The sequence below is a fragment of the Pristis pectinata genome, chromosome 8 (genome assembly GCF_009764475.1).
Source record: "Pristis pectinata isolate sPriPec2 chromosome 8, sPriPec2.1.pri, whole genome shotgun sequence".
NCBI classification, from domain to species: Eukaryota; Metazoa; Chordata; class Chondrichthyes; order Rhinopristiformes; family Pristidae; genus Pristis; species Pristis pectinata.
Genome location: NC_067412.1, coordinates 20,450,017 through 20,476,587, shown reverse-complemented (window position 1 = coordinate 20,476,587; position 26,571 = coordinate 20,450,017). Strand labels below are relative to the sequence as shown.

Here is a 26,571-nt window from a genome sequence, read left to right as displayed (position 1 = left end):
ATATTTCAGAAATGTAAATTAACTTAAACATAGTCCTTCAGAGCCATTATTCTCCATTGCACATTGTTCTTTTGCCAAGTCTCACAATAGGTAATGCAATGGCAGAACACAATCAGAAATTCTCTGGCAAATGGCTACCAGGAAATTTGGAATTTCTCAGTTCATGTATTGAAATCCCAAACTTGCTACCATTTGTCAGCATGTTACTGCAAAAAACCAAGTCATTTATTTCACTGTATGTTCTGGCCAATGTGGTTATTAAGCAAAATTACAAAATTTTTAACTGTAATTTTAAAACAATATAACTTAATTGTTAATAAAGACCCTATATGAAATACCCTTTTTATCTGAAAGTCCACTTACCTTCGCCACACCTTTTCACCCCCCCATAAAGATGATATTTTGTAATCTGTATGGCGCACTTGAAAGAGACAAGGTACAATCTGTTACACATTTTGTTGTAAAAGCTCTGTTGAATTATCAGTTGTCATATACTAACAAGTTTTGTTTTGTTTACCTTTAGGGATTCTTAGAGCAGACCTATCTGTTTTATGGATTTTACCAAACAGATGAGTTGCGTTCTGACTATTTTCACTACAATATACCACTTGCATATTTCATTACAACATTTGCATACATCCTACTGAGTCTTTTCTGGGTAGTGAAAAGGTAATTGCTTCTGTTCCTGTTTCAACTTACTACAATTTAGTTAACCGAATTCACTTCAGTTCAGGTCATTCTCGGTGGGGTTGTTGAACTCAATGTTAAGTCTGTAAGACTGCACTGCGTGTAGTTCTATTCCTTGAACCAGCATTGGCTTAATTAGAACAAGGCGAAGAAGAATGATAGGGTTAAATGCATGAGAGATTAATTGACAATTGCAAGGATGTTGACTGATGAAAAAGAATGATAATGGGACAAATCAGAGAACAAAAGATTGATCCAGAATAGGTGTAGTAGAATCATATTCTGAAATTGCTGAACTCACTGTTAAATCAGGAAAGCTGTGATATGTCTGTTTGAAAGATTGAAATTCTGTTCCTCATGCTTGCACTGAATTTCATCGGCAGAAAGTAGGAAGCCATAGGCATGTCAGAGTGGGAATAGGATGGACAATTCAAGTGACAGGCAACTGGCAGTTTGGGATTATTGTGGTCGGTAGAACGGAGGCATTCCACAGAACACTCACTTGATTTGAGTTTGGTCATCCTAATGTAGGGGAGGAGAACTGATAAAACAGTTTAATCCCTTGGAAAATTGCAATAGAATTTCTGTTTTAAGGTATACAACTAGATTACATTTACAATCTAATCACATTCCTGTGTAGTTCCCATATGGTTAAAACTAAAATTTAGATAAATTATATATTTTGGCATTTACTGCCAGAAATGTCTGTTTTGAACATGAATTATAAAATAAGGTAAATCTATGAAAATAAGATTAATTTAGTGAGAAACATAAAAATAAACTGTATAAATTTTTCAGAAGGAAAAGATTAGAAAAAGTTATTGAGGATCCCCAAAGAATTATACTGGAGAATAAGGAAAAGGCAGAGAAGTTAAACAGATATTTAGTGCATGTATTCACAGAAGAAGAGAAAGTAAACCTCCCAAAAATAGTGGAGAACAACAGATCTGAAGTAAATTAGGAGTAGAAAGAAATTAACATTAGTAAAAGAACATGATGACCTACATTCCAAATATTTGGAGGAGTTGGCTATGGAGATGGAAGGTGCCAGCCAGAACATCCACTAAAATTTCATAGGTCCTTGTAAGGTTGCCACTGATTGGAAGATTGAAAATATAATCCCACTACAGAAGGAAGAAGAAAAAGGAGAATTATAGACCAGTGGCCCTGACAACAGTAGTAGGGAAAATGCTAGAATCTAATTGTAAGTATGTCATAATAGACTGCTTGGATAATAATAATGGAATTGTGCAGAATCAATATGAATATATGAAAGGAAAGTTATGCTTGACAAACAGAATAGATAAGGGGGGGTCCAAACAATGTTAGAGGACATGGATTTAGGTTATACCCTAATTGAAGATTGGTTAACAGATGGAAAACATAGAGTAGGAATAAATGGGTCTACTGCACACATGGGCACAGCTGTTCATGACGTATATCAGCGATTTGGATGAGGGCATCAAGAATAGTGTGCCCGTGTTTGCTAGTGATGCAAAACTGAGTATCAGAATGGATTGTGAGGAGGATGCAGAAAGCCTTAACGGTATATAGGAAGGCAAAGTGAATGAGTGATGACATGGCAAATTAAATATGAAGTAGAAAAATGTGAGATCTTCCTCTTCAAATAAAAGAGCTTAGTACTTTTTAAATGGTGGGAGTCTGAAAGCTGTTGGCATTCAGAGGGACCCAGATGTACTTGAATCACTGAAAGTTAACAAGCAGGCATAACAAGCAATTCTGAAGGCAAATGGTATGTTGGCCTTTATTGCAAGAGGAAGTGTAAAGATGTCTTACTGAAGTTGTATAGGGCCCAGGTGAGACCAAATCTAGAATGTTGCAGATGAGTGTTGTCTCTCTATCTAAAGGACAACATTTTTGCAATAGAGGGAGTGCAATGAAAGTTCACCAGATTGATTCCTGGGTGAGGGTAAGCAGACTGGACCTGTACTCTATAGAGTTTAAAAGAATTGAATATGATCTTGCTGAGAGGTACAAAATTCTTATGGGGCTTGGCTGGCTGGATGCCCAGATAATATTTCCATTGGTTGGAGTGTTTAGAATCCGGTCACAGTCTGAGATTAAAGGGTTGGCTCTTCAGGACTGAGATGGGAAGAAGTTTCTTTGGAAATCACTACCCAAGAGGCAATGGTGGCTTAATCACTTGAGTATAATCAAGACAGAGATTGATTTTTTTTGGGTATTAAGAGAATTTTGGGGTGTAGGGTTAGTGTAGAAAAGTTGTGCTGAGATAAGAGGTCAGTTGTGATATTATTGAATAGTGGAGCATGAACTGTATGGACAAACCGCACGGATGCGGTGAATGCGCATGCACGCACCTATGCACATGCTGGTCAGTCGATCATCCTGCAGATAGATGGCGTGAATGTGACAGTACGCATGCACATGCCTATACGCATGCTTGGACTGGCCGGCCAATTGCTTAGCAGAGTGACAATGGCCTTTGATGCGCTCAACTTCACTTTTGGCGCGGGACTTCGGGGACTCGTGCGCTTTTAGGTCTCTGCATACCTTCTTGTGGATCTACAATTGTAAGTTGCTCAGTTTCTGTATTTTGATTAATATGGATCAGTAAAGACGTTTATTCTACTGCACCGGTGTCGTTCTTGCTCTGTGCATACGTAACAGAGCAGACGAGAGAACAAATTAATTGCTTCTGATTTTATTTCTTATTTATGCATTCTGTTCTTGTTACTGCTATCACAGCTTTTATTTTGTGTTAATCCTTCAGGGCAGTGGAAGGTTTCAAGCAAAGCTTTATCAGATCGGAAGACCGATTTCAGAGTTTTTGTAATAAGATTTTTGCAGGTTGGGACTTTTGTATCACAGATGAACATGCTGCAGAGTTGAAACATAGCAGTCTTCAGTATGAGCTGAAGGTAAGATTTTTTTAGATCCCTTGTAGAACAGGAAAACACCAATTTCTAATGTTGCAGTGTTCAAAAAGAGTATAGGATATGGTATTGTGCAGTACAAAGTTGCAAAATCTCAGTTGGGACCCTGTTCAAGTGGTTTGAGCTAGGAAACTGCATTCAATCTTTAGCTAAAGGAGGATACAAGATTCCCAGTTTTGATAGTTATTTGGTAATCATTGGTAATCAATGAGTCTGAAATTTCACTTGACCAGAGTGAATGTCATGATAAAAGAACATGCTTCTTTCCTGCTCGAAAATTTGTTTCTGGAGTTAGATTTGCAGGGGCATCAATAATATAGAATCATATCTATATATAAAAGAAGTGTGTTATCTTAAAAAAAGGAAAATTGGAGAAGCTTAAAATATTGAAAAATCTTTCATATGTATATTTGCATTTCATAGGATTTGTGGGCTGATAATATTAGTAGGTCCATTATTAGTACATTGGGGGGGGGGGGGGGGGGGGGGGGGAATAGGCCAAACACAGGCAAATGGGATTAGTTGAAGTAGGCACCTTGGTTGGCATGAACATGTTGGGCCGAAGGGCCTGTTTCCATCCTCTATGACTCTATCAGCTGTACATTTTTTTAAAATGATTACTGGCTTCTCACTTTTTTAAACTATGTTAAATAGAAGCAGTTATTGTTCTTGGGGGAGTTCTATTGTTAACAATTTAAAGATACCATATTCATCCATAATCAAACAGTTGAACTTGCGATAAGGGATATTCCTCATTCAGAGGAAGAGTTGAAAGCTTTGCATCAATGGGAACCATGTATTTTCTACTAGGGTATAATTGGTATTCAGAACTATTGGGTGTGATTTTCTTGCCAGTGAATTCACAAGTCCCAGTTGTGTCAAGGATCCTTATAATTCTATTATAGGGAGTTCCTTTAGATAGCAAATCTCTAATGACAAATCCAAACTGATGCTGCAGACCTAGTTGCAAACTTGTTTGTGCACATTAGAGTTATTTTGATGCTTGGCTGTGTAATTCTGACTATTTTGTGACACTGTTCATGATATTTAGGAGAATAAGCTGTGATGCCTTCTAAGCAAGGCTTATTTTAAAGTAGAAAGTATTCCACCTTAATTAAATAGATTTTTCACTGAAGCAATTCCACCATTGAAATTCTGGAGGACTAGCAAAACCAAACTAGGTTTAAATGGATAAAAATTACCTCATGTATTTAGAATAACAAAATTAAGTGAAAGCAAAAATCCCATGTGGCAGATGATGACAGAAAATCCAGAGAGACTGAAGTGTTACAAAAAGTCAAGTCTTACTTAAAGTGTGTACAGATCAGAGGTTCTAGATGGAAAGATTTTGTTGGTAACAACAATCACAAGATGCTAACGGTTCTGTGAACTTACTTTCTACTTTACCTCTCAATGTTTCCTTGTCTATACTACCATTTTGTCACTCCCATCCTCTGAGAAGATGGTCTGATGATTATAACAGACTTCATTTCGTACAGCAACTGGACTTATTTTATTACTTAGAAGCCCAGTTGGATGTCTACTCCAATGTACTGTCTGTGATTTTAATGTACAGTTCATATTTTTGTGCCATGTATTATTGTTCCCACTCTAATATCTCTTTCTTTGACCTACTATACTGTTTCAACAAAGCACAACTAAGCTTAAGGAACAGCACCTCATTTAAAGGCAATCATTCCCTATCCTCATCCCCCAAGAAGGAAAGGAATAACAGATTCTTTAGCATCCTCTCCCAAGTTGTTGTCTTCATTGATGGTCTATGTTTCACCATACGGTATAACCTCTGGCTCATTATTTGCATCCTCTTGGTACATCCCTCTCAGTGCTGTATGAATGAAATTGGTAAATTATATGCAGATGCTGGGTATATGTAGAAATTGGCTCTCTAGCTTTCTTCACCAGTGAGAAATAAAAGTTCATGAATTTTAGGAGGATACACTTAAGCAATTGATTTTTAAGAGGTGTTGGCTCTGACTATTAATCAGCCTGTCTAAACATTATAACCTATCAACATTAAGTGGACCAGTTTCTTTCCCTATCTGAAACTAAAAGCTTACATTCATTATGTTCATTTCTAATCGCCTTGTTACATCTTCTTAGGGTCACAGAAGTTTTTCAATATTTTGTTATGATGTTTTAACTGTGTTTTTTCTCTAGCTGTGACATTTCACTCCTGACGTTGGGTAACCTATCCTTTTGTAAAGAAAATATTTAGGAAGCCTACTTAAATTAATTAAAAGTTTGATTTTGTGTAAGTATCTGCTGGCATCCCAGTGTTATAATCTTTGCAGGCTTTCATTTGCAGGTTATAGATGCAGCCTCTTCACTTTTCACATAAAAACTCAGAGATAAAGCATCATTGAATACTGGTAGATTGTTGCCTGATTGTGATGTGCTATGGAGTTATGCATATTGGCTGTCTCATTCAAATCTCCATTTAGGTTGGTGTGGAAATAAACCATGTTTCCAGCATTATTTAATCCTTGAAATCTTTTCAAACACTATTGCTGCTTGTGGGTGTTAAAAATGTTAAGAATTACAAGATACTCACCACCCATATCATCTGTTCAGTTACTTTTACGATTGGCAGACATCCTGTTTATTTTTGTCTATATTTCTGAAAATTCGCAATCGTTAAAGTTTTTGTAATCTGATTCTGCATATAAACAGGTGATTGTCCTCTTTCTCCTTTTAATAGCCCTCGTACTTCTGTGCACTCCTCTTGGTAACATTTGTGGGCTGGATATTGAAGGTTAAGTAAATTTGCCACTCTCAATGGTGGAGTAACAGCTGGGACATGATTCTGCTTTTAACGAGGCTGTTATATTAAATTCTCTCATTGCTGACACCTCTCAGCTCCTTTTCTCTGACAATGGAAAATGAAAATTTTCATCAGATCTTTTTTTTGTTGGCAATAACTGAAATTTTAAGCTTTAGAATTTCTATTAAGTGCTGACTTTTCTAAAAGACCTTTGACTGAGTGGCACATATGCAATCTGTAATGGAAAAAGCGTTTCTGGCAAGAAACTAAGTAAACTCTGTTTTTATGGTGATAGACTGACTTGGATGAAGAAAGAATAAAGCAGAAGATTGCAGATAGGACTCAGAAGGAAAAATGCCAGATCTACCTCCTAAGAGCTCTCTTGAACTTGCTTGTTTTACTGATACTGGCTGTTTGTTTTTACTGCATTTATAGAACCACTGTTTACTCGCAACAATTCCATTACACAGTGAGTATTCAGTTTGATATTTGACACAAAGTGAAGAAAATACGAGTGATATGACTTTTTCTGTTACTTAGACTATAAAAATCCAATTGTGGGATGATTTACCTTTTTTAATAATTTGGAAGTTAGTTTATTCTTGCAATACAATATAACACAATGTTCTGACGCTATGGAATATTTGTAGAATGTTTTGAGGTCTGTGTATGTTCCTTAAACCAGAATTGTATTGGTATTGATCATATCCATGCACTTTGCTTGTCAAGGGGCTGTAATTTCTTCAGATCCAGTCAATTTCAAACTTCCCAATACAAATATGTATAACACCAAAGGGAGATGGACTATTAGAATCTATAACTTTACAAGTGCGTAGCCTTTAGGATGCTGGGAGGTCTGAATGATAAAAATTCTCTTTCCATCACACTTAAACTATTCTAATACTGCCTTTTTGCACACACTTAGTTTTAATAACATATATCCTTGATTTCAGCAGCATTTGCCCTAACCTCTACAATTTCATCCCTAAAATACTCTAGCTCCTTACCCCTTTCACTTCATGTGTGATCCTCCTTTAAGTCTAATTTTAAGTGCCTTGAGATATTTCAAAGGTGCTACATAACTGGTGAGAATTGAAAGCATGAAAGAGATGCACAATAAATGATCTATATAAATAAAACTAGAATAAATTGAATGATAGGTTTTATTATAAAATACCTGATGGAAGTTTAAACAAGAACACATGCACAGAATTCAGAAGTAATGCTGTGTTGTCCAGGGGAAATTAGAGGATATATTATTTTACAACAGTAGTGTTATACCAAGCAGTAGAACAAGCTGGAGGAAAGGGATATGTTAAATAGGATGCTAAAAGAAATTAGTTTCTCCAAACTTTAGGGAAGAAGTCAGACAAGAAGAAACAGACCGCAATCAGTGAGGATGGGCAGCGATACCTCCAGCACGATTATTCCCAACACTGGTGCCCCACAAGGCTGTGTCCTCAGCCCTCTACTCCCTATACACTCATGACTGTGTGGCCAGATTCTGCTCTAATTCCATCTACAAGTTTGCAGATGATACCACCATTGTAGGCCGTATCTTAAACAGCGATGAGTTGGAGTACAGGAAGGAGATAGAGAGCTGAGTGGAATGGTGGCATGACAACAATCTTTCCCTCAATGTCAACAAAACAAAAGAGCTGGTATTGACTTCAGGAAAGGGGGTGGTGTACATGCACCCGTCTACATCAATGGTGCTGAGGTCGAGAGGGTTGAGACCTTCAAGTTCCTGGGAGAGAACATCACCAACAGCCTGTCCTGGTCAAATCATGTATATGCCACAGCCAAGAAAGCTCACCAGTGCCTCTGTTTCCTCGGGAAGCTAAAGAAATTTGGTTTGTCCCCTTTGACTCTCACCAACTTTTACCAGTGCACCATAGAAAGCATCCTATCTGGATGTATCATGGCTTGGTACGGCAACTGCTCTGCCCAGGACCGCAAGAAACTGCAGAGAGTTGTGGACACAGCCCAGCACATCACGGACACCAGTCTCCCCTCCTTGGACTCTGTCTTTACCTCTCATTGTCTTGGTGTAGCAGCCAGCATAATCAAAGACCCCACCCACCCGGGACATTCTCTCCTCTTCCATCGGGTAGAAGATACAGGTGCCTGAGGGCACGTACCACCAGACTTAAGGACAGCTTCTACCCCACTGTGATAAGACTATTGAACGGTTCCTTTATACAATGAAATGGACCATGACCTCACAATCTACCTTGTTGTGACCTCGCACCTTATTGCACTGCACTTTCTCTGTAGCTGTGACACTTTACTCTGTACTGTTACTGTTTTTTACCTGTACTACATCAATGCACTTTGTACTAACTCAATGTAACTGCACTGTGTAATGAAGTGACCTGTACGATTGGTTTGTAAGACAAGTTTTTCACTGTACCTCGGTACAAGTGACAATAATAAACCAATACCAATACAACATAGATGATTACAGATGATCTGGTTCAGCCTAAGCTGGAGAGGTGGACTGAAAGGGCAGTCTCAATGTCAATGTCAACCATGGGTCAACTGGTAGCATCTTCATCTCTGAGTCAGAAAGTACCAAGTTCATTGTAGTCCAGAGTCTTTACCATAGAAATCCATTTGGACACTCTGGCACTGTAGTGGGGAGATGCCATATTGTCAGCACTTGTATCTTTCTGATGAAGGGTTAAGCCAGTGCTCCATCTGATGTATCAGGTGTGTGCTATAAGTCCTCTGGCAGTTTTTCGGAAGAACAGTGGAGTCATCACCAATATTCTGGCCAGTCAGCATCACAAGTAAATCTTTTTTTAGGCATTGTCAAAATCACCCGCTAAGTGAAAACATTCTTCCTCAGATCTCTAAACCTCTTGCTTCTCACCTTAAACCTATGCCCTCTGGTCTTAGACATCTCTGCCATGGGGAAAGTTTCTTATTCAGTACCCTATCTAGGGCCCTATCAGGCCCCCCCCTCAGCCTCCTCTGCTCCTAGAAAACCAAATCCAACTTTCCTCATAGCTGAAACATTGCATACCAGGCAACATTCTGTAAATATTCTACAGTTCTAACTGCTTTGAGTGATCTGATAGGTAAATCCTGAGGTTATTTATTTGTAGCTTTGCCTATCTGTTCAGTGACAAAATTAAGCTTTGATCATTTCACAATCTGTTCGATATTTGACACAACTGCAAAGAACCATGAACTTGAACAGATGGTAGATAATTTTAGTCAGTTAGAGTGGCTTTAGTATCATGACTTGGGGAACTTGATGCCTGCTGTAAAGCCCACTGTCCATCTCTCAATTCTTACCAAGTTCTATTCAGTCAATTTGCCTCTACTTTCTGATCTTTCTTGGCTTTTGTTTAAAGAATAATGCAATTTGAAAATTCTCATCCTTGTCCTCAAATCCCTCTGTAGCCGTACCCTTTTTCATGGTGGCCTCCAGGACTGAGATACTTATACTCCTTTAATTCTTGCCCCTTCATCATTCTTGAATTTAATTTTTTCTCCATTGACAGCCATGCATTTATCTGCCAGTCCATAGGTTGTGGAATCCCTTATTTAAATCTCTCTACCTCTCTTAACTTTTAAGGCTCTTGTTTAATTCTAATCTTGTTTCTAATTTTGTAGCAGAGTGGCAGTTTCAGTAAATAAAAATAGAATATGCTGGAAATACTCAGCAGGTCAGGCAATATCTGCGAAGAGAGAAATACAAGACCTCACATTGACCTGAAACATCAAATCTATTTTTCTCTTCATAGATACTGCTAGAACTGCTAAATAATTCCAATATTTTCAGCAGTTTTCTATTTTTTTTTGATTAGTGTCACGTTGTATTAATATTGCTGTAAAGTGTCTTAGGATATGTAGGTGCATTTAAAGGTATCATAAATACAAATTGTTGTTGTTGTTGTTGCAAGCTGGTAGATAAATGGTGTTTACCATCCCACATTTTCTGTTCCCCAACTTAAATTCCATTTTGAGATTTTTACAATAATATGTGCTGAGTTTAATTATGTTTTTATTTTTATTAGCAAAATAATGCTGGAAGCTTCACATTCGATCTCACAGTTCAATACTTGCCCTCTATTGTGATCACTGCAGCTAACTTTATCACTCCACTCCTATTTGAACGTATAATCAGATTTGAAGACTATTCACCAGCCTTTGAGATCAAATTCATGCTTCTCAGGTGTGTATGGATATCCTTATCTGAATTAAACAAGGTAGATTTTTTAATAGTCCATTGTGTTAATCAATTAAGCACCTTAAAAATGAGGCATCAATCCATGTTTTGTATCTGTTGATCTTGCCATTTGCTATTATTTGCCTTGACATGTTCCAGTTATTATAAAACCAGGTTGATGGCATTTAATTTTGAAATCTTCTGCAGATTATTTCAAGAACAATCATTAAAGAACATCTAGAATTTTATTGTGGCATGGAATTTGTTGGACCTGCAGGCATTTATGAAATATTATTTAAAATCCATTCGTGAAGAACTGCATTGTTAATCTTCTCGAACTGTAATTTAGCAATTAAATAAGCAACAAATCACATTTGCTTGAACTAGTACAAGCAAAACACACTCCACCTGCAGCTTTTGTATGTTGGTGAAATGAGCTGACAATAGCTTCATATTTCTGAGTACTTTCTGCGGGTCTTAGCTTTTCATTTATGTCAGTGTCTATAACTTGGATGAACGAAATAGAGTTATAAGCCTAAATTTGCCATACATAAATGAAAATCAATAGAAGATGGTCCTTTGGCACTAAAGGATTTATGAAATGTTATCCCTTATTTTAAGAGAGGTGGAAATTAAAAATGTGGAATTGAAATTTCTATATGCAGAGCCTTGGTGAGACTTTCTAGTAATGGATTCACTTTTCAGAACTGAACCTCAGGAAAGATGCAGTGGCTTTGGGGTGGTGGGTTATGGTGAGGATATGTCGTGAATTCACCAAAGTGATACCAGGGTTTAGTTTGTTTTTGGTAGTATAAATGTGGCTTGTATTCCTTTGAGTTTAGTATTTAAAAAATGCTCTGATCAAAGTCTTTGAAATAATTTTATAGGGCAAGTATAGATAAATTATCTCCTTTGATGGAGAATCCAGAAAGGAAACACGTAATCTTAAAATTGGAGTTAAGTCATTTAGAAATAAAGTCAGGAAGCACTTGCTTGCAAAAGGTAGTATTTGTTAAGTAGGGATAAGGAGCCAGGTCAGCTACAAGATGTTGAGGTACTTATCATTATAATCTAACTGATAGCTAAGTGTCAATGAGGTTCACTTCTGTTCCAGTGTTCCTAATAGCCTAGAATTGTATTTTTATTCAGTTGGTCTGATTTGACGTTGTTAAAAGCTAAGACCAAAGAATAACACTTCAAGGGAAGATAGGTGTAGGAGGGCCAACTATGTTATAAATTTGTGTCAACTCTGAACACCTTCTCAAGCTGAATGTCAGATATTTTAGCTGTCTTGAGTAGCTTACTTATTTGTGGGCAATCTTGTTACAGTGTCATCCCCATGAGATCTGACCAGATGCATGTGTCTTTAACAATTAGAAGGAAGACCAAATGTCTCAGAAATGAGGCAAAGTAAACTCATTTCTTCTTTACTAAAGTGAAACAGACAGAATAATTATTATCAGAGTCATTTAATTCAAACAAAGTAACATATTTGTGCAATAGTACAAATAAAGAACCTGCAACTTGATGAATACCTTATTAGATAATTAAAAGGAATAACAAATACAAATTGATTATTCCAAATGGCTTGATTCAGTGTGTTAATTTCAATATAATTCTATGGATTTAAAAAAAAATTATCTTTTATTACCTCCAGGATGCTGGTTCAGACACACCATCTGAAATTAATACACATTTGTGAACTGTGTTGAACTTTGAGTTTAACTCCATTTTGGAAGCTGTAACTTAAAAACACATTTAAAATATCAGATTCTGTCCATGATAAAAGGGACATAAAAAGATCGATATAACAGGAGTAATATAATGAAAAAGCACATAGAACCAGACTGTTATGACCATTTTGAGGATATGGAAGTAATACTTAAAAAGAAAGAAATATAGAAAGGCTGAACCTTGGTGCTTAAGTATGTAGGTCCAAATATTTAATAAAAATACTCAAAAATTGCAAGGAAAGAAAATAATTAAGAACCTTGTACAAGTCATGTGAAGATAAATGCACTGCTTTTAAAGCAAAGGTTAAGTAGACTAGCAAAGCATGTATCGGCAACAAAGATAGATCATGAACTTTTCAAAGTTGGTCACGGATATTTCAGAACCCAATTTTATTCCGTGTTGTTTCATGTTCTCCTCATGCTCTTCGTACAAGAACAGCAAACTGAAGCTTACTAATGGGAAATTTCTATAGGTCCGTATTTGTACGATTGGCTAATATTATTGTTCTCTTGGTGAGCTTATGGTCACAAATTACAACATGCGATGGTGGAGAATGCAAGCCTTGTGGATACAACCATAAATTGTACCCAGTGAGTAAATTAACTTTTTTTAAAAAATGGAATAAATTTGTATATAGTTTTAGAGGTATTGAGAAGTTGAATTATCATGAGTCACTAAGAGGGGACAGAAGGATAAATTGTGCCATCATCACAAGCATCTTTCAAGATTAGTACCATCAGAGTAAAACTGCATTCTAATACAAGTCCTCCTAGGTGAAGTATAAGTATTGATGTACATCTTTAAGAACAGTTACAATATGAACCATTGCGCATTTTGAGAACAACTTTCAGGGTCAATAGTTGTTCAATTATTTTGGAGATCTTTGCAGGAATGCTATACTATCTGCTTTAATTTTTTTATCTAATGAATGGACAAAATATATGACATTTTACATAAGACCATTGCTTCATGTTTAATTTGTGCATTTACAGGAGTTATCTTGTACTGCACTGCAAAATATGCTTTTTTTCCTTGGGCTTCTTTTGCAACAAATATATTATCAAATGTTTCTTTTTATGTAACTTTTGTTTAAAACAAACTCTGCCAACAGTAATACTGAAACATATCATGAAAGTCTGAAAACTAATTGCCAGATGGGGAATCATTGAGGTCTCTCAAAAGGCTTCTATACTTTGCAAATAAGCTTTGAATTCAAAATATTCAGGAATGCTAAAGTGATATAAGATGGAGGGTGATCTTGCATATGAGGGACACAATGGAGGATCAAACAAAGATAGGATTCTGTGAAAAACCAGGTTAACATCTGGAATTTACTGTGGCTATTAAACTAAAATGGGGAGAACTCATCAAATTGTGGTAACATTAGCAGAAGAAAAATGTAAATTAACATGTCAGATTGCACCTCAGCATGAGATAGAATACTGAGTTTCTCAATGCAGTAAATAACCTCAGCGCATTTTCAGAATTCATAAGTAAACTAAGATTCACAATATCTAATGTGCTTGAAGATGACCGATTTAAGAAAATAGTAAATTGTATTAACTAGTAACTCAATATACTAGATGGGTGAAATTGTAGCAGATCAGGGATGGATGAACTTGTAGCAGATCAAGGTTTAACACAATAAAACAAATGAAGTCAGGGAGGGGAACCTGTTCAAGAATAAATCTGGCCCAGAGAATGACCATAACTTCTGTAAGGAGTGCAGAATATACTATTTATTATTATATTTCGTTGTTGATGAGGTCAAGTGTATCAAGTATTACAACCCCATATAACTAATGACTTTTACTATAACTAAACATAAGATTAATAGTTGCTTATGTTTTTCAGTGCTGGGAAACCCGAATAGGACAAGAAATGTACAAGTTGATGATATTTGACCTGATTATAATTGCTGTTGTTACATTGTTCGTGGAATTTCCCAGAAAGTAAGCTCTTCCTCTTCTCCCCCCTTTCAAATTATTCAGAATTGTGAACTAATATAAAATTAAACCTAACATCTTCGTAGTTCATGAGTTTGTTTCATTTAAAAACACTTAGTTTTATTGTTGACAGTTGTAAGTAATTTTGTTTGATCTTTTGCAGTTCACAATGCCATGTTTATTTTTCCTGAGATTAATGCCTAAAAATTCAATCATGTGTAGTTTAAATGCTGTGCAGTTACTTTGAAGCATAAAATAATTCATAAAATCAGAAAAGCAACCAATAGCATGCATTAAGTTTAATAAAATTTTAGAATGGCTACCTCTAGGCATAATGAAGCCCTGATCCACAGACCATGCATGGGGTCAATCTCTGTGCATTGCACTGCTGCAGGCTCCCTGCCAGAATTGATTCACTGGTGGGTAATTTACACCCGATGCCATGCAGGAGAAAACAGGATTTACCAACATAGGAATGCCCTGCATCTATTATTAAATGAGATCAAAAATCAACTGCAAGCTTAGGGATTGAGTTGCATGTAAGCACTTCTTTACTCATGGTGATACAAGAAGTCATGCGCAGAGTCATAGTGAACACTGAGTTCTAATTTGTCTGCTTTAGTTATGAACTGGAGGTAATTGAGTAGTAATTTCTCTGTGCCTGCAAAGGGGATCAAACCCAGGAGCAGAGGCTCCAAAGAGAAGTGGAACTTACCAGAGGTGTGCCCCTTCCTACAGAGTCTTTGAGGGCTCTTCTCCATGAACCAGCCTTTGCTCCTGTGTCCGAACCATTCTGCAGGCACAGACAAATCACTACTCAATTACCTACAGTCCATAGCTGAAACAGACAAACTAGAAATCCGTGCTCATTGTGACTCTGCACTTAATTTTCTACAGCTAGTCCCACTTTACTGTCTTCTCCCCAGACCCTTGCATATTCTTTCCTATCAAGATCTTAACCAGCTCCGCAATGAATGCCACAGATGAATCTGCCTCTATCACATCCCTGGGAGTGCAGCCCAGGCCCTAAGCATTTATTGCATTAAAACATTTCTTCTCATTTTCATTCTTTGTCCACTGGTTCTTGACCCTTCTGCCAATGGGATCAGTTTTATCTTTTCTGTCTAGACCCTTCATGATCTTGGGTACCTCCATCAGATTGTCTCTCAGTCTCTTTTCAAGAAAAGAAGAGAGCTCCTTTAGTCTGTCAACATGTATAATCCCTCATCTCCGGAGTCATTCTTTTCTGCACGCTTTCTAAAGAACTTCGCAGCACTGGACACTAGTTGTGGCTGAACCAGTGTTTAATAAATGTTTTATACTCAACACCTCTGTTTATGGATCCTGTATGCTATTTTAGTCATATCTTCAATCTGCCCTGCCCCTTTCAATGATTGGTGCACATATATTCCCAGATCCCTCTGCACTTGCTGTATGTTAATAGGGAAGTGAACAAAATTTACAATTCAGACGTGCATAGGCTCTTGCACAAGGATGGAACATGAATATAAATACACCAACAGGATCTGGTGTCCCAGCCCCCTACCTTCACCATGTGCAGCAATATTTCAGGGATTATTTTTGTTTATGAATTTCTAGCCTAATTCTGTGTGGACTTTGTAGATATGGAGAAATTTGCTGAACCCTCTCATGTTATGATTTGTTGCTCAAATCATTGAAGTTTAACAGATATTTCAGTGGCTCTCAATTTATTACTGATTCAGTTTGAAAGTTTTGAAAGTAAGCTAAATTAGTCGATTAGTTTTGTCTATTTTCTTCATGAATTTAATTACAAAATTTTATTTTAAACATGTTATTCATTATAAAATCATGTCATTGCTTTAAACTGCTAATTACAACACATTGTTTTCTATTTGTGGGTAATTTCTAAATCTGATGGAAGTAATGTATTAGCAATCTTCCTAATACACATATCGCCAATTAGTTTTATTTTAAGGTTATTGAACAATGTGTTTTAATGAAGAATCTATTTTTTTTTTGTTTTTCAGATTACTTGTGACTTTTTGCCCTTTCCCACCTTTCACATGGTGGGGGCAACAACAGTTTAGTGTTCCGCAAAATGTGTTAGAAATTGTATATGGTCAGACTATCTGTTGGATTGGAACATTTTATTCACCATTGCTCCCTGGAATAGCAACCATCAAATATTTTGCTATATTTTACATCAAAAAGGTAAATTATTTTACCAAATGTATCAATGAAAACAAATCAGATTGATGTTTGCAATTATAGAGGGAGTTAACTTTAATTTGTACTGAATTATTCCTGCCTTACTAATGTAAATGATAAGAAATTAAGGTGGATAAGTCTCCAGGGCCAGATGGCATATATCCCAGAATATTGAAAGAAGCAAGTGAGGAGATTGTTGGGGCTTTGACTAGGATCTTTGTGTTCTCACTAGTAACAGGCGGGGTCCCGGAGGACTGGAGAGTCGCAAATGTTGTGCCTTTGTTTAAGAAAGGAAATGGGGATAATCCAGGTAATTATAAGCCAGTGAACCTCTTGTCAGTGGTAGGGAAGCTATTGGAGAGGATACTGAGAAATAGAATTTATGCACATTTGGAAAGGCACGGCCTGCTTAGGGACAGTCAGCATGGCTTTGTGTGGGGCTGGTCATGTCTTACAAATTTGATTTGAGTTTTTTGAGAAGGTGACAAAGGTGCTTGATGAGGGTAAGGTAGTGGATGTTATTTACATGGATTTTAATAAGACATTTGACAAGTTTCCTCATGGTAGGTTGATTCAGAAGATAAAGATGCGTGGGATCCAGGGTAAATTGCAAGTTTGGATCCGGAACTGGTTTGCTCATAGAAGGCAGGCAGAGTAGGGGTAGAAGGTTGTTATTCTGGCTGGAGGTCCTTGACCAGTGGTGTTCTGCAAGGATCAGTGCAGGGACCTCTATTGTTTGTGATGTATATCAATGATTTGGATGAAAACGTAGATGGCTGGATTAGCTAGTTTGCATATGACACCAAGATTGTTGGAGTGATGGACAGTGTAAAGGACTACCAAAGAATACAGTGGGATATAGATCAGTTACACATATGTGCAGAGAATTGGCAGATGGAGTTAAATCTAGGCACGTGTGAGATGTTGCACTTTGGGAGGTCAAATGAAAGGAGAAAGTATACTGTTACGGGTAGGCTCCTTAAGAGCATTGAGGTACAGAGGGATCTTGGGGTCCAGGTCCACAGTTTACTGAAAGTGGCTACGCAAGTGAATAAGGCGGTAAAGAAGGCGTATGCAATGCTTGCCTTTCTTGGTAGGGGTGTTGCGTATAAGAGTAAGAAAGTCATGCTGCAGCTATATAAAACTTTAGTCAGACCACACTTGGAGTATTGTGTGCAGACCTGGTCGCCCCAATATAGGAAGGATGTGGAGATTGTGGAAAAGATGCAGCAGAGGTTCACCAGGATTAGAGGGTATGAGCTATAAGGAAAGGTTGGACAAACTTGGGTTGTTCTCCTTAAAGTGTCGGAGGCTGAGCGGAGACCTGATAGAGGTTTTTTTAAATTATGAGAGGCATAGATAGGGTAGACAGTCAGAATCTGTTCCCCAGGGTAGAAACACAAGAGGACATGCTTTTAAGGTTAGAGGGGAGACGTTTATAGGTGATGTGAGGGGCAAGTTTTTTACGCATCGTGGTAGGTGCCTGGAATGGGTTACTAAAAGTAGTAGTGGAAGCAGGCAGTTTGGTGGAGTTTAAGAGGTTTTTTTATCAACACATGAACATGAAAGGATAGATATGGATGATAAACAGGAGGAGGACATTTGGTATAAATTGGCTTCAAGATCAACACAACATCGTGGGCTGAATGGCCTATCCAGTGCTGTGTTGTTCTATGTTCTAAATACGGTCATTAGTTTAGCTACTAAAGTGAAGGTCAGTTGGTTTTCTGTGATGGATTTCGTGAAATTTGATTTGGGCTTTCTGTTGAAGGTTCACACTAATGCAATAAGTGATTGTTAAATAGTAATTTGGGGCAGTTTTAACAAAAAAACAAAAATTGCCCTAAAATAGCTCCTTGACATACAGAATGTTCAATGGCAGTTTACATGTTGTGGAGGAAAACAAATAAAGGTGGGTAAAGAAATGGGCTAGGAAGATTCCTGGTTTAATTAACTCGTCTTGGTTTAGTTTGTGTTAACAATGTTACAATTTGGTGCCATACCCAAGGGCTTGAATAAAATTTATTGACTTTCCTATCCTGGAGTTACATTTGTAGGTGTTTGTGTCTGTGTATGGGAGGAACGCAAGGGTAAATAGGACCTGCTTTAATAAACGTAGTGAGGCAGATGAACTCAGAGTGCTAATTAGCACATGGGAATATGATGATATTGCAGTCACAGAGACATGGTTGCAGAAAGGGTAGGCCGGCAGCCCAACATACCAGGGTATAGAATTTTTGGGCATGATGGGATGAGGTATGTAAAAGGGGAGATGGAATTGCAATATTAGTTAAGGAGGGGGGATATCCTGGCAGGTTTCTCAAAGGAGACCATGTGGGTTAAGCTTAGAAACATAAACAGGGGATCACTTTGCTTTATTACAGGCCTCCGAACAGTAACTGGGACATGGGGGGATGGAATTTTTTAATGCATCCAGCTGACCTTTTTGAGCTAGTAATGTAGATAATCCTACAAGATAAGAGGCTATTTTGGACATAGGGATGTAGCAGGGCAAAAGGTTGGAGTGTCGGTGGGGGTGGCATTTTGGAAATAGTGACTATAAGTCTAAGTAATTATGGAAAATAATGGGGATGGACTGGAAATAAAGGTCCTGAATTGGGGGAAGGCCAATTTCAGTATCATAAGACAGGATCTGGCAAAGTAGACTAGGAGTTGCTTCTTGCGGGTAAGCCTACGTCCAACAAATGGGAGTCATTTAGAAGTGAAATAGTGAGAGTGTAGGGCCAATGTGTTCCCTTTAGGATGAAGGGCAAGGATCACAAATCCAAGGAACTCTGAATGTCAGGGATATTGAGAGTTGGATAAAAAAAGAAGTGTGTGGCAGGGTATGGAGAACTGAAAACGGGATGGACAACTGGAATATAGAAATTGTAGGGGTTGCTTAAACAAGGAAATTAAGAAGGGACATGAAGTATCACAAATGGACAAGTTTAAGGAATTGCGGAAGTATATTAGGGCAAGAGGGTAGCCAGGAAATGAGTGGGTCCATTAGGGAGGAAAAGGGCAATCTGTGTATGGAGCCATAATGAATGCAGATGATACATATTCCTTTAAGATCTCAACTACATCCTAAGGAAAAGGACATTTAGTTGGAGAATTCAGAGAGGGGGAGGTGAAATAATATAACACACCATTAAAAGGGAGGAGATGTATGCCTTAGCAGGCTTAATAAACATGGGTAAGTCTCCAGGACCTGATGAGGTGTATTCCAGGCTGCAGTGGGAGGTAAGGGATGAGACTGCTGGGGCTCTGACATAGATTTTCAAACCTTTGCTGGCCGCAGGTGAGGTGCCAGTTAACTGGAGGACAACAAACTGGTACCTTTTTTCAAGAATATAAGCAGGGATAAGCCAGGTAATTGCAGGCTTGTGGGTCTTTCATCAGTGGTAGGGAAGTTATTAGAAAAAATTCTGAGGGAAACAACTGCAATGAGTTGGTAAGATGGGCAGAGCATTGGAAGATGAAATTTAATCCTGAGGTGATGCATTTTGGCAGGATAAGTAAAGTTAGAATGTGAAAAATAAATGGGCTCTGTGGAAATAGTGAAGAACAGATGGACCTTCATATACAAGTTCAAGGATCTCTGAAGGTGGCAACACAGGTAGATAAGGTGGTGAAGGCGGGATACTTGACTTCATTAGCTAAAAGCAGGGAGATTATGGTACAAGCAGATAAAGTATTGGTTAGGCCACAGCTGGAGTATTGGGTGCAGTTCTGATCGCCACACTATAGGAAGGATGTGATTGCACTGGAGAGGGTGCAGAAGAAATTCACTAAGATCTTGTGTAGGATGGAGCATTTCAGTTTTGAGGAGAAACTGGATTGGATTGGACTGGATTGGTTGAGTTTCTATTGCTTGGATGAGAAGAGACTGAGTGGGGACCAGATTGAGGTATACAAAATTATAAGAAGCATGGATAGATTCCCCATTGGAGAGGTGTCTAAAGCAAGAGGTTTTTTCCACACAGAGGGTGGCTAAAATCTGGAACGTACTGCCTGATGGGTTTGTGGAGCCAGAGTCTCTGACAATGTTTTATAATTATCTGGATGAGCACTTCATTCACTAAGGCATGGAAGACTATTGACCAAGTGCTGGAAAATGGGATTAACATAGATGGGTACTCAATGGGCAGCATAGACATGGTGGGCAGAACGGTCTTCTGTGCTGTATGACTGTGTGAAATAAGAAGAGGGGAAGTGGCCCTGCTAGGGACTGGCATGGGCCAAAGGGCCTCCTTTTGTTATAATAAGTAAATATTACATGCAAAACAGTAATCCTTCTGAATATTTCAGGTTTCTTTGATGAACAACTGTCGGCCTTCCACCAGACCTTTTCGAGCATCAAGTTCTAACTTCTTCTTTTTAGCAGTTCTGTTAATTGGGCTTCCGTTAGCCTGTGTTCCTATACTCTTCAGTATTGCAGTGTAAGTATTTGATGTCATTTCATTGTTGCTACATAGTTTTCCTGCACCACATGACACCACCTTTGCTTAAAATCATGGCTTGAGCAACTGCCTAAAGTAGGGAGATGATCTTTGCATCAGGAACTAAATTTTCCTTTAATTAGTTTTGACAAAATAAAAATAAAAGCCTATTTTACTTTTTAAAATATGAGGAAATTTTGTCTCGAAATTCATCAAGAAAAACTGTTAACCTTTATTAAATTATGAGGGGCATAGATAGGGTAGATAATCATGGTCTTTTTCCCAGGTTAGGGGATTCTAAAACTAGAGTGCATAGGTTTAAGGTGAAAGGGAAAGATTTAAAAGGGATCTGATGGGCAAGTTTTTCCACACACAGGGTGGTGGGTATATGGAGCGAACTGCCAGGGAGTTGGTAAAAGCAGGTACAATTATAATGTTTAAAAGATATTTGGACAATTACATGGATAGAAAAGATTTAGAGGGATATGGGCCAAACACTGGCAAATGGGATTAGTGTAGATAAGCATCTTGGTCAGCATGGACAACTTGGGCCGAAGGGCCTGTTTCCATGCTGTATGATTCCATGAAACTTACTGCAATTGTTCATCTTTAGCTGTAATACTTGCAGTTATCAACATTGTGTATGTTTGTTTTAAAATTCAGAAACTTAAAATAAAAACTTATGCTTTAATTAAAAGGTATTTAACTTCTTTTTTAAGAGGAACTTCTTCCTTTGCAATATTTAATCCTAAATAAACTTTTCACAGCAAGCACAACCAAGCCGCTTGGTAATTACTCCCACATTTTCCAGTGGTAGGGCAATCAGGGTGCAGAGGGTTATAACACTGGATTAAATAACAGGTCTTGGGGCAGGCCCACAATGAGACTTGAGGGCACTTGAGAAATTTAAATTATATCATTAGTATTATGAAAGCAATGTATTTTCAACTGAAGAAAAATATTGGTATCCCTTTATTATTTAATAGGGCAATTGGAATTGACATTAACTCAATTAATCCTACAATTTAAAAAAATTATGATTAAATATTTCTTAAATATTTGGCACAATAATGTTGCAATGGCCACAAACACCCAATATGCTCTTAATAATGTCTAAAAGATATCTCCAGTAAGGAAGATTTAGATTTTAACTAAGCAAGTGCTGCAGTATTTTGCTCAGGGGATTCAAGTTCTCTGAGCTTGTTCATGCGATTCAAATATTGACAATTGTCCAATTTCCAGAATGTGAAAGGCAATAATACAATTTTTGAAAATTAAGGAACAAATAAAGTGCAATGATGTTGCTGTTGGAACTTTGAACTAATTATTTAGAAAGTAAGTGCTTCTATTGGTTGCGGGAAGAAAAGTAAAACTGCTGCAAACCTGAAACAAGGGTACGTACTTCAGCAGAGTGGACAATCTTTATAATGGGAAAGTTTCCATGACAGCTGTAATGTTCAGTTTTTGTATTGATTTTAATGGAAATATCTTTTTTAAGATGGAGATTCGTCATTTTTATGAGAGGCAGATCAAATATGGATTTTTCTTTCCTCCATCAAACAGAATTAGTTCATCAAAATCATGTGGGCCATTTGTTAAATTCAACAGCACATGGGAAATTATACCAACCACTATTGACAGTTTTCCAGGGGGCCTTCAGAATCTTCTATATGGATTGGGATCCGAAATTTTTGCCGTGCCATTCTTTATTTTTGTATGGTAAGCATTTCATTTGTTTCCTTTTCCTGTTGGGCCGCAAAAGAATATTTTTCTCTTTTAATTGATGTCCCTGATTCTTCTTCTTGGCAGTCCCTCAGGTTCAATGATGACTTGCCTCCACAACAATGCTGTGGGTTCTGAAGTGACCGATGAGGTCAATGTAAGACTTGCACTGTCAGAGGTGGGACATGAAGTGCTTGACCAGGTGGATGGGTAGTTTGGGAAGTATTGTACTCCTTCTGCTAATTACACTAGACTTGTGTATGCTCCCAACAAATATTCTTGATGTTCTCGATGCCATTCAGAATGCTTCTTCTCCAATTTGATTGGTCTTCTGACAGGGATTCCCATGAGCCAGTGGAAATGTTACACTTTTTCAAGGAACATTCTTGAATCTCTGCTCAGGTGGTACTCTCTGGCCATGACAGTTAGAGTTAAAGTGTCTGCTTCAGGAGTCATAGCTTACATGGTGTATTTAAAATCTCAATGTGGAGGAATGTTGGTCTGGGAGAAGACAGTGACTTTGGTTCTCTTCTCCTGCCTCTGAATTTGGAAGAATTTGTGGAGATAGCTTTGGTGGTACCTATCTAGTTCTTTGAGGTGAATACCCCAGGTAGGCCAGGTCTCAGAAATGCAGAGGTGTCCAGGCATTACTACTGCCTGGTAAACAATGAGATTTGTTAGTGGGTTTGAGGTAATGATCTGTAAATACTTCATTCCTCACACTGCCAGAGTCTGTGCTGATGCAGTGAAGGCAGTAATGAACTTTATCACTGATGCCTCACTTTGCTGAGGGGTGGCTTCCAAGATATGGAACTAGTCAACACATGCAGAGTCTCATCGTGGAGCTTTGTCATTGTTGAACAGGAGAATCAGGTCAGTAGAGGACCTTTCTTTCACTGAATTTTATTGTAAGGATCATTCTCTGATGTGCTTCACTAAATGAGTTGATGATGACTTGCAACTTGACGTACAAATGTGTACATTTCCAAGCTTCATCAGTATAATGTAGCTCAATGACTTAAATTGAAGTGAGTTTAGTTCTGATGTTATAGATAAGCTTCACTCCAGTAGGAAGTTTGTTGGAGGGGAGGTGCAACATCGTGGTGAAAATGATTGAGAAAGATGTTGGGCAGTGATGCAGCCTTGCTTAATACCAGTCTGCTGTGAGATTTGGTCTGTTGTGAACCAGTTGTTTAAGACCACTTGCAACCCATCATGGAGCATACGTCAGATGGAAACTGACGTAACATTTTTGAGAGGTCAAATTTGGGAAAGAAGTTTGAAACTCTTTGTTGCTTGATAGAATTTTAGTGACTGAAGGGTTGTGCTGTGGGGTTCTGCAGCACTCTGTGCAAGATCCATTTCATGATTTTATATACATGCTTTTCACCTACGTATATGTGGCATGATTAAGAAATTGCAGATGGTACCAAAATTGGAAGTGTGATTGCTAACAAAGTAGGCACAAAAAGCAAATGGAATCAATTTGTTGAGTTAATGCATTTGGGGAGGACAAATCAAGTGAGGAATTATATAGTAATATAGTTAGATACCAAGAAGTATAGAGGAATGGGGAAATGCTTGAGTGCATGTGCGCAGATTCCTATAGGCAATAGAATAAGTGGATTGGGTTGATAAGAGGGCATCCAGAATATTTGACTTCATCAGCTAAAGCATAGGGTACAAGAGAAGGCAGACTAGGCCATTAACTGGGATATACTGTGTACTGTTCTGGTCATCACACTACAGGAAGGATGCAGTAGCACTAGAGAGGGTGCGGAGGAGATTTATGAGGATATTGGGAGGACTGAAGAATTTAAGTGATGGGTGGAAATTGGCCAGGATGGAGGGTATTTTTGTTGCAACAGATGAGACTGAGGAAATATTTAAATAATGAACATGAAATTATGAGATGACTAGACCGGTAAGCAATCAAAGGCTTAGCAGACCAATCAATAACTATATACTAATGGTTCGAAATGGGTGTGCAAGATAATTCCAAATTTGCATTTTACACAAAGGTTGGCAATGTGTAATTGAAGAAAATAATTATAGACTGCAAGAGGACATAAATAGGCTGATGTAATGGGCAGATGAAATTTAATACAGGGAAGTGCCAAGTGATACATTTTGAAAAGGAGTGATAGTCAGTACAGACTAAGCAGTATGATCCTAAAGGTTTGAAAGATTAGAGGGGAGATGGTAGTAAATGAGCACTAATCTGTGAATGTGGCAGGAAATGTTGAAAAAGTTATTAGTAAAGTACCTAGGTTCTTGGGATTTATGAATAGAGGCATAGAAAATTGCATTATAATGCCACAGCTATAGCATTTTGTCCATTGCTGTTTGCCTAACTTTAGAAATGACGTGTAGATTCTAACGTGAGCACAGAAAAGATTGATTAAGACTAGGATTAAGAGATGTGCGGGTCATGTATTTTTTTACACGGAGTGGTAGGTACCTGGAATATGCTGCCAGGGGTAGTGATGGAAGCAGATACGATGTTGGTATTTATTGGGAATGGTGGGATATGGATCATTTGCACGCAAGAGATTTGGTTTAATTTGGCATCATGTTCAGCACAGACATCGTGGGCTGAAGGGCCTGTTCCTGTACTGTACTGTTCTATGTTCTAGAATGGTTCTATTGGATGAGGAATTTCAGTTTTAAGATTAGATTGGAGAAGCCTCAAATCCCCTCTAAGTCTCTACCCTTTACCTTAAACATGTAGTATGGTTATAGACGTCTCTGCTAAGGGAAAAATTTCTCGCTGTTTACCCTCTCTATGCCCTTCATAATTTTGTATACCTCATTCAGGTCCCGCCTTGACCTTGTCCACTAAAAGGAAAGCAAACCTAGTCTCTCCTTGTAGCTAAAATGTCCCATCCTAAGCAGCATCCTGGTGAATATCCTCTGCAGCCTTTCTAATGCAATGACATCCTTCCTATACTGTATTGACTTGAACTTCACATAGTACTTCAACTGTGGCCTAATGTTTTAGAAACTTGTCCAATAATCTCTGTCTAATGAAGCCAAGTCTCCCCTGTGCCTACTAAATTATCTACTTGTGCTGTTGCCTTCAGAGATCTTCAATACTTCCTAGGGTTTCAGTCCTCCCAAAATGCATCACCTCATATTTTTTCAGGATTAAATTCCATCTGCCATATCTCTGCCCATCTTGTGATCTTGTCAATATTGACTTCTCTGTTAACAATAAACTCCATTAATGCAGCTTGTATGTGGCATGATGTCCCACGTAACTTGGGACTTCGTGGATCCCGACTGGCAGAGTTACTGGAGCTCTAGGTGTTATTTCTATCAATACCCCAACTTGGTTTTAATTAACTGTTTTAGATGTTGCACTGTGTTATTTACACCAATGAACCAGGTAAGTTTAAATAGAACATGAGAACTAGTCTTCTGGATATCAATCTTAAATATTTTATTCACATTATACACCATCAAATACATTTTAATTATTACTAAATTACAGAAATGCTCTTCCTAATTTTGTTGCCTTTTTGGGTGAAGGGATTATATTCTTGTATTTGCTCAAACTTAATGAAAAACATCACTCAGATTTTGTTCTTTCTATTTACAGCCTCATTCTGTTTTATCTTGTTGCTCTGGCTGCAGCACACAAACGAGTTGTTGTTCAACTAAGAAATCAACTAGCTATGGTGAGTGGCTTGAATTTCTTAATTGTTAAGTGTAGATTTTAAGCAATATTCACCTGAGTGATATAACATAGTTTGTCAGCTCAGTGTAGTATATTTGCCCTCTCAAAATAAAGGTGAACATTAATGGGGCCCACCATTATTTGTGGGGAAAATAATATTCAACAATAGATAAATTAAATAAATAAAAATAGTAATAACAAGCAAGAAGCATATACACAGGTAACTATATATGTTTGGTGAAAACAAACTAAACTCATCACAAAAACTTCAGAATTCCACATTTCAGTCTA

At 37.8% G+C, this 26,571-nt stretch overlaps 1 protein-coding gene across 1 annotated transcript in view; it reads left to right on the top strand.

Annotated features, from left to right (window-relative positions):
• Positions 1–26,571, top strand: part of LOC127573488 (transmembrane channel-like protein 7) — a 50,793-nt gene that overhangs the window by 20,308 nt on the left and 3,914 nt on the right. The window contains exons 6-15 of the mRNA XM_052021762.1: positions 524–669; positions 3,440–3,587; positions 6,680–6,853; positions 10,413–10,570; positions 12,771–12,888; positions 14,153–14,250; positions 16,254–16,437; positions 20,749–20,879; positions 22,443–22,598; positions 26,203–26,281. Coding sequence (XP_051877722.1) covers positions 524–669; positions 3,440–3,587; positions 6,680–6,853; positions 10,413–10,570; positions 12,771–12,888; positions 14,153–14,250; positions 16,254–16,437; positions 20,749–20,879; positions 22,443–22,598; positions 26,203–26,281 — 1,392 coding nt within the window. The remainder of the gene's footprint in view (positions 1–523; positions 670–3,439; positions 3,588–6,679; positions 6,854–10,412; positions 10,571–12,770; positions 12,889–14,152; positions 14,251–16,253; positions 16,438–20,748; positions 20,880–22,442; positions 22,599–26,202; positions 26,282–26,571) is intronic.